General features: G+C 47.8%; 2 protein-coding genes across 2 annotated transcripts in view; one reads left to right on the top strand and one right to left on the bottom strand.

Moving 5' to 3' along the window:
* NUMB (NUMB endocytic adaptor protein) overlaps nt 1-3451 on the bottom strand; it is a 91459-nt gene extending 88008 nt beyond the window's left edge. The window contains exon 1 of the mRNA XM_062494363.1: nt 3416-3451. The gene's annotated coding sequence lies outside the window, so the exon portion shown is untranslated. The remainder of the gene's footprint in view (nt 1-3415) is intronic.
* Nucleotides 3452-9707: 6256 nt separating this feature from the next.
* On the top strand, nt 9708-12380 carry RIOX1 (ribosomal oxygenase 1). The gene has a single exon (XM_062494395.1). It carries the CDS (start codon nt 10566-10568, stop codon nt 12378-12380), a length of 1815 nt encoding a protein of 604 aa, XP_062350379.1. The 5' UTR covers nt 9708-10565.
* The last annotated feature ends 1930 nt before the right edge of the window (nt 12381-14310 follow it).

Here is a 14310-nt window from a genome sequence, read left to right as displayed (position 1 = left end):
GAAACAGTTTGCTATAGATTCTTGTTAACCCAGGTCACACTGATGGAAATGTATGGTTCCAGAAAAGTTCAAATAAATTTCAGTCAGAGCTACTATGGCCCCATCTCCAACCCCACTTCAATGTAAGTCCCATTTCCACTCCCAGATCTGGATGATCAGCCAGTTCAGATACATGATGCAGCCAAAATTCAACAAAACAAAAACAAAAAAAAATTAACTACTAGCCTGATTAACTCCCTGACTATACTTAACTTGCAGCCACAGAGGCCTCCTTGCCAGCAGCTGAACATGCACAGTCAAGAAGGAGACACGACCACCAGAGCTTCAGTTTAAGCTGCCAAGTCTATTGACAAGCTTAGCCAAAACTAAAATTGAGCTGCTTCAGCAAAGAGTGGTCACAGTCTCCTCCTCCTATGCAAGCAGTAACATTTGTATAGACATGAAGTCAGTTCAGGCAGTTGATCCAATAGAAGCTTAACATTTTTCTGTATGACTATTTTCAGCTGGATCAGCAAAGACTAACATGGGGAAACATCCTTTTGGTGAAAGCATCGGCATCTGCTGGTAAAAAGCATCAGCTCTGGTGGTAATGCAATGACAGGACTGTAGAGGACATGTTAAGTCTTAGCTTGACTGAATTTATCCTTGGTATTCTGCAGAAAAAGAAAGGCAATATGGTCCAATCTCATTTATTAATATTGTGAGATCAATTGAGACCAAACAAGAAATCTGTAATTTTAATACATGTTCACTGATCAAATCAAACTTCAAAAACAAGACTACGGACAAGATTTCACATTAGCTTAAACCAAGCTTGCTTGATAAGCTGACAAAACAAATAAAAATATAAGTAAACTTTGACCCCTTCCCTAAAGAAAAGAACAAAGTCAGCAGAGTGTCAGATGAGTAGATAAGTGTGGTAAGTGGGATACAACTCCAAAGTCAACAATTAGACCAGCTTAGGCTGCCAATCTCTTACCTGACAGATTCTGTAAAACATATTTTCTAGAGTACAAAAGATTTAATTTCTATAGCATTAGATCAATTAATTTTTTCCCAATGTTATGCAGCTCCATCAATAGTACTAGTAGAATAAAACCAGCTATAGGCAGAATTCAAGAATCCTGAAGAGTGCTGTGACAGGCTCTCACAAACACACAATAACAAACCTACTACAACATGTTTTTCCCAATAGCTTCTATCCCTGGGGGAGGGAAGCACTTTTGCAAAGACTTTCACTACCATTTAGAAAGTTTTTGTCCCATCACATCCATTATGGTAGGAAAGAAGATTACTTACAGATCATTCTGACACCAAGCAGCACTATCAAACTACAAAATGTAAGACTCAGAAGTCTGGAAAGTTTTAAGAGCCCAGTGTGGCTTGTTGGTTTGGGGTTTTTTTCTACCCAAATGCATAATGCTGTCAAGCTACTAACACAAAATCAGAATGTTTCACAACACTAGGTTGAGAGAAGATAAACAAACTTGTCCACCCTGTCTAGTTTACATGCACCTTCAGTTTCCACACATTTAAGATAAATAATAAATGCAGAAAAGTAATTCCCAGGATGAAAAATAAATCTTCTGCTAGTAAGGATTTAAATGGCTGATTTGAATCGCATTTCACATGTATACTTTAGGAAAAGGAAAATCTTTGATGTGTTACATTTAGAGTTCTCCAAATCTGAATTTTCACTGAGGTTTAAAACCAACACTATATGCAATTACATGGAGCTTTTACTGTAGGATAACTCAGGGTACCAAGACTCAGAATCACAGGCAAGGATGAACACATCTGAAATTTCATTGTTTTGGACTTCGTTCACATTCTTAGTTCTTCTGTAAGACTTTTGCTAAAGGAAAAAAACAGCACTTCCACAGACAACTGCCAAGAGATGAAGAAATGGAAAACACTCACTGATGAACATAAAAACAATCTCTTTCTCTATGGTAACTATTAACTTCTACATAATCATAAAGACCATTCTAGCAGTAACCATAGATCAATAAGTCAAATAGAACTGAGTCAGAAATCCTTTTAAATATTTACATCTTTTGTTACAAGTCATACCTAGAGTATTACCGTAGCCAAAGAGAATGTCTGTGCCTTCCATTTTACTCACTCTCCTCATTCAGGAGCCTATCTCGAGATGCAGAATGATGAAAAATACAAAATAAGAGAGAAAGCAAAATCCTTTCAATGGTACAAATATACATTGTTGACAGCTAAAAGCTTCTCCTGCTACGGACAGCTGAATTAGGAAATACTGACAACAACACAGAAAACACAGCAGCACACAGAAAAGCTCCCTCATCATTTCATAAACCATTAATGAGCAGGTTATATAAATCTACTGGACCGAAGGAGTTGTAGATCATAACTGCTCTAAGACATTGCTGTGAGGAATATATAATTTCGTTCTTGAAGACTGTTCATCTCCATGAGCACAATAAAAGGAGTTGAGGGCATTCCGAACGGGAGCTGCATTTTAACCCTTCGTGATCGACGGAGCACGGAGCGGGGCGATGCTCCCCGGGCCCGCCGCAGCCCCCGCCCCGCACGCTGTTGCTCATCCATCCCTCTTGAGCCCGCAGGACGGGCCGAACCCGGCCGGCTGCTCCTTTGTGCAGCCTGGCGAGCTGCCGCACACGCACTGAGGCACCGGCCAAGCCACGAACCGGGTGAAAAGAGACGAGCCCCGCTGCTTACGGGGGCCCTTTCCCCTACAACTCCCGCTGCCAGGCTGAGTCGTCGTCAGCACCATCGCCCAAAAGCCTCGTCCCGACGCCTCCCTAACTTCACGGCACCCCAGCTGAGACGGGGCAGCGGGTTTCGGGAAAGCCCCTACTTCCCGGAGCCCCCAGTCGCTCCCACGGCCACGCAGGGGCGGCAGGCGATACAAAGCTTGCCCGGGAGCGGCCGTGCCGGAGGGACCCTCTGACGGAAACCTGGCCGGGATTCAAGGCCTAGGAGAGACCGCAGGCACAGGAGACAGCCCCGGGAGAACCTCATGAAGCGGCACCGCCCCGGGGGTCGCTCCCTCGGGCCAGCGGCTCGGCGCTCCCCGCAGGGCCCTTCGGTGCCGCGGCCGCCCCCCGCAGGCTCCACCTGCGCCGGGCCCCCGCTCCACCGCACCCCGGGGATCGCGCCCCACCCCACCGCCCCCCGCCGGGGCGGGAACCGGAGGGCGCCCCCACATCACCCCCGGCCTCCGCACGCACTTTCCCGGGATACCACTGCCCCCACTCATCCCCTCCGGCCCCTCAGGCTTCCCCCGCCTCCGGCGCCCCCCCCCTCCGCAGCCGGACCCACCCGCGCCCCGCGGGGTTTGGCATGGCCCCGTCGCGTCCGCCGACGGTTCCGGCCACCGGGGCGAAGGCCCTTCCCCGCATCGCGGCCCGGCCGTGCTCACCTGCTGCCCGCAGCCGCCTCCCTCCGGCGCCTCCTCCGCCGCCCGTCGCCACCGAGCAGCGCCGCCGCCGCCGCTCCCGCCCCCGCCCCCCGGCCGCGGCTCCCGCCCCCCGCCGCCAGCCACGCCTACCCCGGCTGCCCATTGGCCACACGCCCCAAAGTCCAGCCTTCGGATTGGTGTGAAGAGCCGCCCGTCAAAGCCTCGGCCCCGCCCATCCCGCCCCGCAGGTCCCGGGTGTTTTATTCACGCCGGGGCTTTGGCGCCCCCAGTCTCTCGCTGTCGGTTCCGATTGGCGGACGCGGCGGGAGTAGCGTGCCAGGATTGGCTGCCCGAGGTGCCAGTGCGGCGCTGCGCCCCCCCGCCCCCGGGGCTGGGCTGCGCGGCGCGGTGGGAAGGCGGCGGCCGCTGCCGGGCCGGGGCCGCCTGGTTCTCAGGGATCCCCGGCTCTCGGGGGCCCCTTGGCCGGCGTCCCGCTGATGCCCCAAAGGGGGATGCACCTTCCGCCGCCCGTCTCCGGTTCGCCTCAGCCGTAGTTCTTGTCTCCTCAGGGCTGCGGCGGTGCTGGCACCGGGAGGAGGGCTCCCGTAGCCCCAGTGCCACCTCGGTTCCCCCCCCCCCCCCCGATAAACCACATGTGGTGACTGACACCTTCCTTGGGGGCTGCAGTGAGACGTGCTGCTAACGCCAGCTCTCCAGCAACCGTGATGTCCTGCATTAGCCAGAGGCCAGGCTTGCAGGAAAACCCCGAGCAGGCTCCTCTAGCCTCTGACTTTCTGAGAACCACAGTATTCTCGGGATATCCTTCCTTCGGCCCAGGAAACACTAGCGTGCCCCCATTTTCGAAGTGGAGACAGTACCAGGTGCTGAATTCAGCAGGGAAGGCTGCACTTCAAAGGGAAGTTCACCACGGGAATCCTCTGGGAGCAGCATCCTTGTGACTGCACATACGGGGCTTGGCTCGAACGCGTTAACCGGAATGCATATTTCCAACAGCTGCCTCCTCTCACCAGACTTTCAAGCAGCTACTTCATCCAAAATGCAAGCCAGAACAGTTCCCACTGCATTCAGCTGGGATTTTTTTTTTTACAAAATTGAAGGTAATTGAAATGCAAAGATTACATTATGTTACTCTGCATTATTATATTCTCCCTGCATTCACTATCCCCCTTATTCCTCTTTGTTTCTGAATCAAGCAAAGAAACACAGCAACAAAGAACACGGGCCATAATGTTGGCTGGCAAACACCCAGAAAATGAAGCAACTGAAGTCACCGGGAATTTCAGAGCATCATGTGCAAAAATCATTTACCAAGTTTACATAGGAAGTGCTCAGAAGTATGAGTACAACACTGAGTTTCAGACTGATGCTCTGACCCCCGAGTCACCCCTTGTTCATAAATTAAACTGAGAAGATGCAGGGGTTCTCCTTACACCTTGTTGAATATCCCTTTGCTTTCCAATGAAAGCAAAATCAAGGCAAAACTGCCCTCCCCCCTTCAAATATTCAAAAATTACTAGGGAATAAGACATTTCTACCAGTCCTAAGTTTCCTTCTGATTTTATGAAAACATTCCTTACTTAACATAGCTCTTAAAATACTCCATTCCCCATACCTTCAGTGTAACACTTCATCTTATTCAGTTTCTGGATTTGACAGAAATTTTTGTAAAGCATGGTGCCATTAATTTCTTATGAAAACTTGATTCAAGATGAAAATTCCCATATTATCAAGAAGCTCTACTTCCAAAGGAAAAGGCCAGGACATGCTATTGTAAATAAAATCTAATGTATGCTTCAGCTATTTATAACTTTTACAAATATGTATTAGATAGCTAAATTCGTTTGTTACCATTATGCTTCTCTGCTCAGCTGATAACTTGACATGGTTGTTGGTGACTGAAGGGAAAGGGTGCTGTGGTGGGAAAGGAAGATGACCCTAGAGGTCACTTAGCTGGACAGGCTGAGCATCCAGCATAGCAAGCTGCACATCCACAGTCCTGCACTGTGGGTCCAAGGCACGTTCTGTGTACTCAGTCTTCCCACAGTGTTTCCATGGGAGGGGGGGTAAATTACTTCTCCAAGGTCTGATACTGGAAGCAATGCTTCAAATGCTTTGATCCTCATGGATAACAAAGAATTGGAAGATACTTCATTGCATTCACAAGAAACCAAACCCAATTTGCCCCTTTATCACCTTTTCTTTAAGACTGGGAACAGGGATCCCTGTGTAATACACAGGATTAATGGACTTGACTGTTCCTGTCATGCCCACTGACTCCTGTCAGCTGTGCCTTTCTAGCCAAGATCCTTCGTGGACTCAGCGGGACAGCAGGAGAGTATGCTACTCCCTAAGGACCTGAGAATATATTACACACACATTCATGACAATGCAGACTCCTTTATCCCCACTGCAGATACCCAGAGGCTTAACACCGTTCTTCCCTATTGGTTATCTAAAATAATGTCAGTGATTAAATCTCCCTTCTCTAATCACACCATAATATTATCCCTTCAAGGAACAAGCCATACCAGAATAAATACTACCACATACACATTTTTTTTTCTCACCAAGAGGAATTCCATCTTTTTGGCAATGTATATAAAACAATATAAGATTGTGTGTGTGGATGAGCACTGGAAATGTTCAAAAATACTTCAATAAGGTGCCATATTGGCTAGTAGCAACACATATCTACTATGGGAAGCAAATAAGCAAGTATTACAGAGGCTTTCTCCTGTCATGCTCTGAGCATATCTGAATCAATACGGTTGCTAAACCAAGGCATTCTGTTTGCATAGCATTTTCATCTTAGTAGTGCTGCAGCTGAGGTGAGCAAGCAATTTCAGAGTACTTCTGAAAAACTTCAGTATAGGAAACAAAAGGTAAAGTCTCTTTGCAAGACTTCTGACCCGGAGAAGCTTACAGGAGAAGCAAATGTTGAATAGTACTACCCTATGTTAGTACAGCTATATATTAACCTTGAAATAGTGGCCATAAATGTATTTAATGAGCAAAGATACGCCGTTGCCATCATTAGTACAGATGCACAGATTAGTACAGAAAGGATATAAACAGCAAGAATTCTTTAAAACCTGACTTCCATGGAAAAGCATCAGCCAAACAGCTCGTCAAGAGCCATAGTCCCTACACATCAAAAGGATATTCTCTAGGACAAGATATGTGATTTATGCAGGAAGAGTTTGACTGTACTTTCTACCTTGGTTCTTTAGATGTTCTTAGGACAAATATTTCATTCAGGTTCTCTTTGCCTTAATTTTAGGATGAGGATTTTCTCCTCATGGCCATTTACTTTTCTCCTTCTGCTAGAGCCTTGAAGTCTGGAGCTTTCTATTTTATCACTGCCTATGGAGTCAGTGTAGATGGTATCTGCTCAATGCTATCAAATGCTAGACTGCATCTAATTAAAGCACAAAAACCTCCATAAAATTATTTCAAAATTTTAAAGTACACATGCCTAGTCAAGGGGGTGAGTAAACTCAATCAAGGGTTCTACTTAAATACATTATTTTAATTCAGCTTTAATTCCAATGTATCTGCTTTAGTGTCACATGGTACAAAAGAAAATGTCTGTGCTTCCAAATCCCTCCAGAAATATAATTTCATAGGGAGGTCAGGACCTTCTAATTATGATTTTTACAAATGTGCTTTAATTTGGCTGTTCTGTGGCAGGGAAGGCTTCTTTTCTCAGCGAGGCCCCTTGTACAAGATAACCAGGATTAAAGACCACAACCAGTCACTTGAATAAGAAAATCCCTGAGAAGAGAGAAACAGCTGGAGGGAGGCCAAAGCCACTGCCAAAAGATGCTTCAGTGAGTGAGTACATTCACTCTGCTGAGGGAGGGCAGAGGATAGCTCTTGAGAAACAGTTCCTGAATTAGCTTTCAGTCTTGTTATCTGGCAGTGAACTTCACAGCTTTCACAGGCAGAAGCAGGCTTCACAATCCAGCCCAGTGTCCTTCCAGTGATGACACAGTGGATGTAGCTAGGCTGTATGAGAAAGATTGTCAGCTAAGCAAACCTGTTAGTGAAGGCTTGAAATGCTCTTTATCCTTACTAGGTATTAAGTTTGGCATGAGAACAAAACTGATGGTACAAAAGGAAGGTCGCCAGCAAAGTAATAATGAGAAAAAGGATTAAGCTGGGCTTAACTTTCTAGAAGTGACTGGTTTACATAAATGGTTTGCCAGGAACACAGAGAAAGTTTGCACGGTGGTGAACAAGTGAGTATCCAATACACAGGAAACTGCAAAGAATTGTGCCCTTTCCACTTTTTAGTGAAGACTACTCATAACTTTGCCAGATCAGGTCTTACCCAAACTGCTCTTTAAATTTGAGATTTCCATTATTTGAATGGCATAGGGTTAAAATATCAAATGAACCCTACATCTCTTTAAGGTGCCATTTACTTACTTCTTTTGAAGTCACTTGTGACTCTCTAATAGGTTGTACTCACCACATTTATGTCCTCTTAAATAAAACACATGTGGCTCTTGGCAATACAGCTTATATGTTCATAGAATCCAAATAATTTTGTGCTAAATTCTAATTAAGAAATTTAATTAAACCTCCAGTTGCTACTCTGTCTGTGTGAGCAGCAACTAGGGATCACATAATCATTCAGAGATCTGTATTATTTTCCTTTGGCTTATTTAAAGAGCTGTACATGACACCTATTTCTTTAGACAAATTCCCTTGAAATATTGGACAATTAATGTAAACAGCACGTAAACCTTGTTGCTACTCCTAAACAACCATGTGAGTACTCTGTAAGTGATACTGAAGCTGTCTTTTTGCTCTAGGTCAAGACCCTTTCTTGTGTCACACAGAAAAATAGAAACATTCTTTATTCTTGAAAACATTTATTATTAGAAATACTAAATGGTCAAAATAAATGTTTTCTTGTTATAGACATTTAACCACTATTATTTTCCACTGTGTCCTTCACTCAGAGACTTTGTTACACATCGAAAAAATCCAATGTAAATCAACTCTCTCAGCAGGAGAAAGGGACATCCCTATGAAGATCAGGGCCCTCAAAAGAGACTTGGAACCCCCTGTACTGATAAACATCCAGAACAGCTTTGCTGCTGTCATGACAGATATCCTGGTGTAACTCAGGTCAGGCTCTGCGCACAGCGCGGCTGCTTCTCAGAAGGATCAGTTGCCCTCCAGTAAATTAAGTAAGCAGTAACACAAATAACAATCCAGATGCCCAGGTTTTTCAAGTCTTCCCCCTCCCAAGCCTGTTTAGCCGTGCTTATGTATAATTAAAGCCTACAATGGCCTAACTTCTACTATATTTCTAGCGCTTGCATCTCTGTTTTGTTAAGGGTCCAGTTCTGTTGAAATGGTTTCAGCTGATAAGATTATTCTGGTAAGCAGGGCTTAACCTTGGGGAAACAAAGAGTGGATTGAAATAGAGCTCGCCCTTCCCTTCCCTTCTCTTCCAGTCTCCACATGCACGCACAGGCTGCCCGCGCTCCCCTCTCGCTGCAAACCCCACCCCGCGGGTCACCTCGCCCGGCAGATGCGGCGTCCCCCGGGCGCGTTTCCCAGAGCGGGGGTGCAGAGCGCTGGTCGCCCTCTGCCACCTGCTGGCAGAGCCGCAAACGAGCCAGCCCCGAAACCGGAGGCTGGAGCGCTGCCTGTGCACGCCTAAAATCCGTCTCCATTAATTAAAACCATCGTGCCACAGACAGGACAGTCTTCTCCTGCCGTTGCTATTCACGCAGCTACGGCTGCGAAGGCTGTGGCCGAAGAACTCCGTCAGAAAAACACCTCCAAAATTAAAATAGCTGTACTTGCACATCTACAAAAAAGGCCTCCATTGCTTAGACTACACTGGTGTTCTCTAAGACTGATTTGTGCTGTTTTTAAGGCACTTCAAACAACCTTAAACCTTTAAGACATATGTGTCTATTCTACAATTGAGATTTAACAGCTGAACTTATCCTCATCAGACCTAACTGATTTCTGCTCCTAAATTGTGGTAAAATTGAAGTGCAGGTCTGGTTTGAAACCTGGCAAAAGGTGAAAATTCTCTTTTCAGCTTTATATCCCATTCCTGATACACTAAGTAGCCCACACAGCAAATCTGCACATGCCTTGTGAATGTTAGCTGTTTAACATATTGTGTGCAGCTGATATTCATATCTGAGAGAGGTTAATAACACCCTGCGAACCAGAGGTTTCCTGGGCACACCGGGGTAATTGCTGCAGTTAAATGCTTTAGACTCACAGCAGCCTCTGGAGATGAAATTCTCATGCAAAATTCATTCCCATGAATTACTGCAGTTCATCAAAGATTCTTCTCACAAAAGGACTGCATAGTGAATTTCTTAAACTGAAGCTTGTTCTCAATCAGAAACACAGTCTGGCAATACAAATCTCTACAGTTTTTTCACCTTTGCCTCAAGCAGTCTTGTTCCACCCCTACAGCAAAGCTTCCGACGCTGAAGCTGCAGCCTCTGGAAGCACAGAGCAGTCCTCAGGCTGCTGAGCACTGCTAATGCCGGCCTTCTGGGAAGCCTTGGGCCTCGGAGAGAAATGGAAAGGAAACAAAAGTCTGCCCAGGTTATTAGACAGTGAATGGATTTGGGGGAAAAAACTTTTTAAAAACCCACACAATACGGCGTCACGGCAGTCTTTTGGGTTTTGGGGATCCTTTTGAGATGACATAGCCTTTCAGTTGTCATCACCATCAGAAGCACAAGAAAAGGAGAGGGGGGATGGAATACAAGAATTGGCTCCATCCAGTTTGGGTTTCTACTCCTTTTGCAACACGACCTTATGAAATAAGTGTTATCTCGCCTCATTAAGTTGCAAAGTAATTCCAGGCTGTTTAAAAGCACATCCTTACAGTCTACCTTCAGGGAAAAACAAAACAAAAAAAAAAAACAAAAAAACCCAACCAACCAAACAAACAAACAAAAAAACCACAAACTGTCTGAACGTGCTTAGAGTATACTTCCAGAAGGAAGCCTCCCAGCCAAAGAACAGACCTGCCTGCATCGCACCAAGGGGAATCGCCTCTCTTTTTCTTCTGCGGGGCGGGGGAAGCAAATACATTTTAAGCATCGGTGATGACAAAAGACAAGACGTTCTGCCCCCCACTGCCTCACAGGCGCCCATGGAACGCGTCCTTCCGGGGGCAGGCGCGCGGCTCCATCCCCGCGCGGAGCGCTCCCGGCGGAAGCGGCGGCGCGGCGCGGGGCGGGGCGTGGCGGCCATGGCGGCGGAGCAGCGGCGGGAGCTGGGGCGGCTCTCGGCTCTCGCCGTGTACCGCGGGGTAGCGGGGGCCGGGCGGATGGAGCGGCGCCGCCGCGGGGCTCCGCTGCCCTCGAGTCGCAAGCGGGCCAAGGCCCGCCTGAAGCGCGGGCGGGCGGGAGGCGGTGGCTCGGAGCCGGAGGCGCCTCCGCCCGCCGCGCCCCCGAGCCGCGTGGAGCTCCCCGTGGAGGCCCCGCTGGATCCTCGGCCCGAGGCGGCGGCCGCCGGGCCTGACGGGAAACCGCGGGGCGGCCCCAAGGCGATGCCGGGCGGCCCGCGGCCGGCGGGGGAGGACGGCGGCGGTGTGTCGGGGCTGCTGCGGAGGCTGTCGCGGCTGGAGGACAGCCGGCAGCGGGCGGCCGAGCTCTTCCGCTGGCTGCTGGCCCCGGTGGCGCCGGCGGAGTTCCTGGGGCGGCACTGGGAGCGGGCGCCGCTGCTGGTGCAGAGGGGCGACCCGGGCTACTACGCCGGGCTCTTCTCCACGGCCGACTTCGACGCTGCCCTGCGAGCAGGAGAGGTTCACTTCGGCACCCACCTGGATGTGACCAGCTACGCCGAGGGAGTGCGGGAGACGCACAACCCCTCCGGCAGAGCCCTGCCCGCTGTCGTGTGGGACTTCTACCAGAACGGCTGCTCCCTGCGCCTCCTCTGCCCGCAGGCCTTCTCCCCCACCGTCTGGCACTTCCTCTCCATCCTGCAGGAGCAGTTTGGCAGCATGGCAGGGGCGAACACCTACCTTACACCCCCGGGTACGCAGGGCTTTGCCCCCCACTACGATGACATCGAGGCGTTCGTGCTGCAGCTGGAGGGGAAGAAGCACTGGCGTGTCTACAGGCCCCGAACAGATGCTGAGGTACTGCCCCAGTTCTCCAGCGCAAACCTCACGCAGGCTGAACTCGGTGAGCCTGTGCTGGAGACAGTGCTGGAGCCCGGGGACCTGCTGTACTTCCCCCGTGGCTTTATCCACCAGGGCGATTGTCTCCCTGATGCGCATTCGCTCCACATCACTGTGTCTTCCTACCAGAGGAATTCCTGGGGGGACTTTCTGGAGAAGCTCCTCCCAGCTGCCCTGCAGATGGCCCTGGAGGAAGACCTGGAGTATCGACAAGGGCTTCCTATGGATTACCTGCAGTATATGGGGGTCGCTAATTCAGACACAGTCGATGCTCGGCGAGCGGCCTTTGTGGAGAAGGTGCAGGGCCTGATAAAGAAACTTGTTGACTATGCGCCCATTGATGCTGCTGTGGATCAGAGAGCCAAGTCGTTTCTTCATGACTGTCTCCCTCCAGTGCTCACGCCAACTGAAAAGGCGCAGAGTGTCTATGGTTTCCCGGCCCGGTGGCAAGATGGAGGTCCCTGCAATGTTGATATCCTGATAACAAAAGACACTGAAGTACGCCTGCTCCGTCATGGCATCGTTAGACTGTGTAATGAAGAAGCAGGTGTGATGCTGTACTACACTACAGAAAACTCAAGAGTGTATCATAAGGAAGAACCCAAGTTCCTTGAGCTAGATCCCGAGTGTACAGACAGTGTCGAATTTCTCCTGTCTTCCTATCCAAATTACGTCAATGTGGATAATCTTCCATGTGAAACCTTGGAGGAAAAGATTTCTCTAGCTACACTTCTGTTTGAGAAGGGTATTTTGACTACGAAGAAGCCTCTGGCACAAGTCTAACTCTTATTTTTTTACAAAATAAACATACACTTATTTAGAAAATGTTCTGTCTTGGTCTTGCCTTACGCCTGCTAGATTTGAATCAGTGGTTCAGGTCTCTATCTCATCTGAGGGTAGAACGTTTATGTCACGGGTAGAGAAATCAAATGTTCTGATTAAAGTAAGTATTTGCTCTAGGAGCAATTCTGCATGGTTGAGTGCCTAGAGAAGAGAATTGGTTATCTTCTTTTTACCAGCTTTTAGTACACCCTAGGTGACTTCAGGAATGTTGTGAACTTCCTTGCCATCTTGTAAATCATCGTCATGTTTTCACAGTATTTTAAAACAACCTGCTGAGCTGCAGGAAATACAGTTCATACACATATTTGGTGATGGTCACCATTCTGTGTGCCTTCGCAGTGCTACGCTGCATATATGGCGTGGCCTTCAGGCCCATGCTGTGTTGTAAAAATCCCTCGGTCACACATTTACTCTTCCTAAAAGTGGGGCCTTCAAGCAGGTCCCAGTCAGTTTGTACACCCACCTATGTAGCTCTGCACTTATTGAATGATGCAGTAAGATTTTCTCAGGCAAACATGATCTGCTGCATTTTAAGTGCTTCAGGCTCACCTGCTTCCTTTTCAGTCCAGTAATAGAGATAAAATATCCTGCCCCACTGGTTCCCCACAGCAGCCCCTAGCAATGAAATTAATGGTCCTTTCAAGGCAAGTGGGACACCCTCCACTATGTTCGGGGTTTTCTTGTGCTGGGTGAAAAAAAAGTTTCATTTTAGGACCTATCAAGTCACATTAATACATTCCTGGCTGTGTGGTCAGTTCCCATAAATACTGGCAAACCTCTGAAACACTTTTCCAAGCAGAGCTGAGCAGGACAGAAGAGTTTTAAGAGAGTAAGCCTTTATTTGCTCTTATAATCAAACCCTTGAGGCACAGGAACAACATCTTTTTGAAGGACAAAAGGATCATTGAGTTTTGCAACAACTACATGGGGCACAAAAAGTGGGGAGGGGAGTCAGCAGTCCCATACGTGCCTGTCACTTTGCCACTTTCAAGAAAGCTGCAGAAAGACTCATGTGGTTTAGCTAGCTCCTGCCAGAATGCTCACCTCGGAAGGGGAAGGATCAGACATGCACTGGAAGGGTGGAGCATGGGTACTATTGAGATAGCACCATCTCAGAGTGACTGAGACGTAACAACATGGGGAGGTTGTGGAGAGGAGACACCTGCATTTTTTGAAGCAGCTTTCATGAATTGTCACCACATACCCACATTTGAACCCTTAGTCTACACAATACAAAGAAAAAAGCCTTTACTGGTAGCCAGCTGTGGGCGATTGACCTTGTCTGGCTGTTGGATATCTGCCAAGTCACTCTTTCAATCCTCTTTAGCAACAGGAGAGGTGTAGAAACTAAGAGAAACCTTACAGGTCAAGAAAAGGACAGGGAGTAATTCATCAATATTTTGCCCAACATCATGGGCAAAACAGACTTGACTTGGAGAAGATTAATTTAATTTATTGCCAGTAAATAACAGAGTAGACAGATATAAAAACAAAATTAAAACCACCTCCCCCTCATCTTTGGGCAGCATCAGGTACACTTCTGAGCTGGCTGAAACTGTCTCTGTCCAATATGGGGGAAACCCATTCCCTTCCTACAACCTCTCGCTACCAAAACTTCTCCACACAAGCTCTAAATAATCTTACTTTTCTATTGCAACCAGAGGTCAAATGGTGTCATTGTGCTTGTTCTCTTCTGGCTATCATAAGGGAACATTTTGCATGGGACCAAAATTTTTTTTTGTGTAGGAGATGCCTGTCATTTGTCCAAAAGAAAAGTAAATATTGCAGCCACTTTCTTCAGGTGGTTCTGCAAACTCTCAGCATTAGACAATCTTCCTCTCCATTTCAGCTCAGCACTGATGAGTGTTTC

The sequence above is a fragment of the Cinclus cinclus genome, chromosome 6 (assembly GCF_963662255.1).
Source record: "Cinclus cinclus chromosome 6, bCinCin1.1, whole genome shotgun sequence".
In the NCBI taxonomy this organism is placed as follows: Eukaryota; Metazoa; Chordata; class Aves; order Passeriformes; family Cinclidae; genus Cinclus; species Cinclus cinclus.
The sequence above is the reverse complement of the archived record's forward strand: the minus strand, read 5'-3'. Positions and strand labels throughout refer to the sequence as shown.

Coding starts and splice junctions, on each gene's coding strand:
- RIOX1 (XM_062494395.1), top strand. CDS start 10,566: ATGGAACGCGTCCTTCCGGGGGCAGGCGCGCGGCTCCATCCCCGCGCG.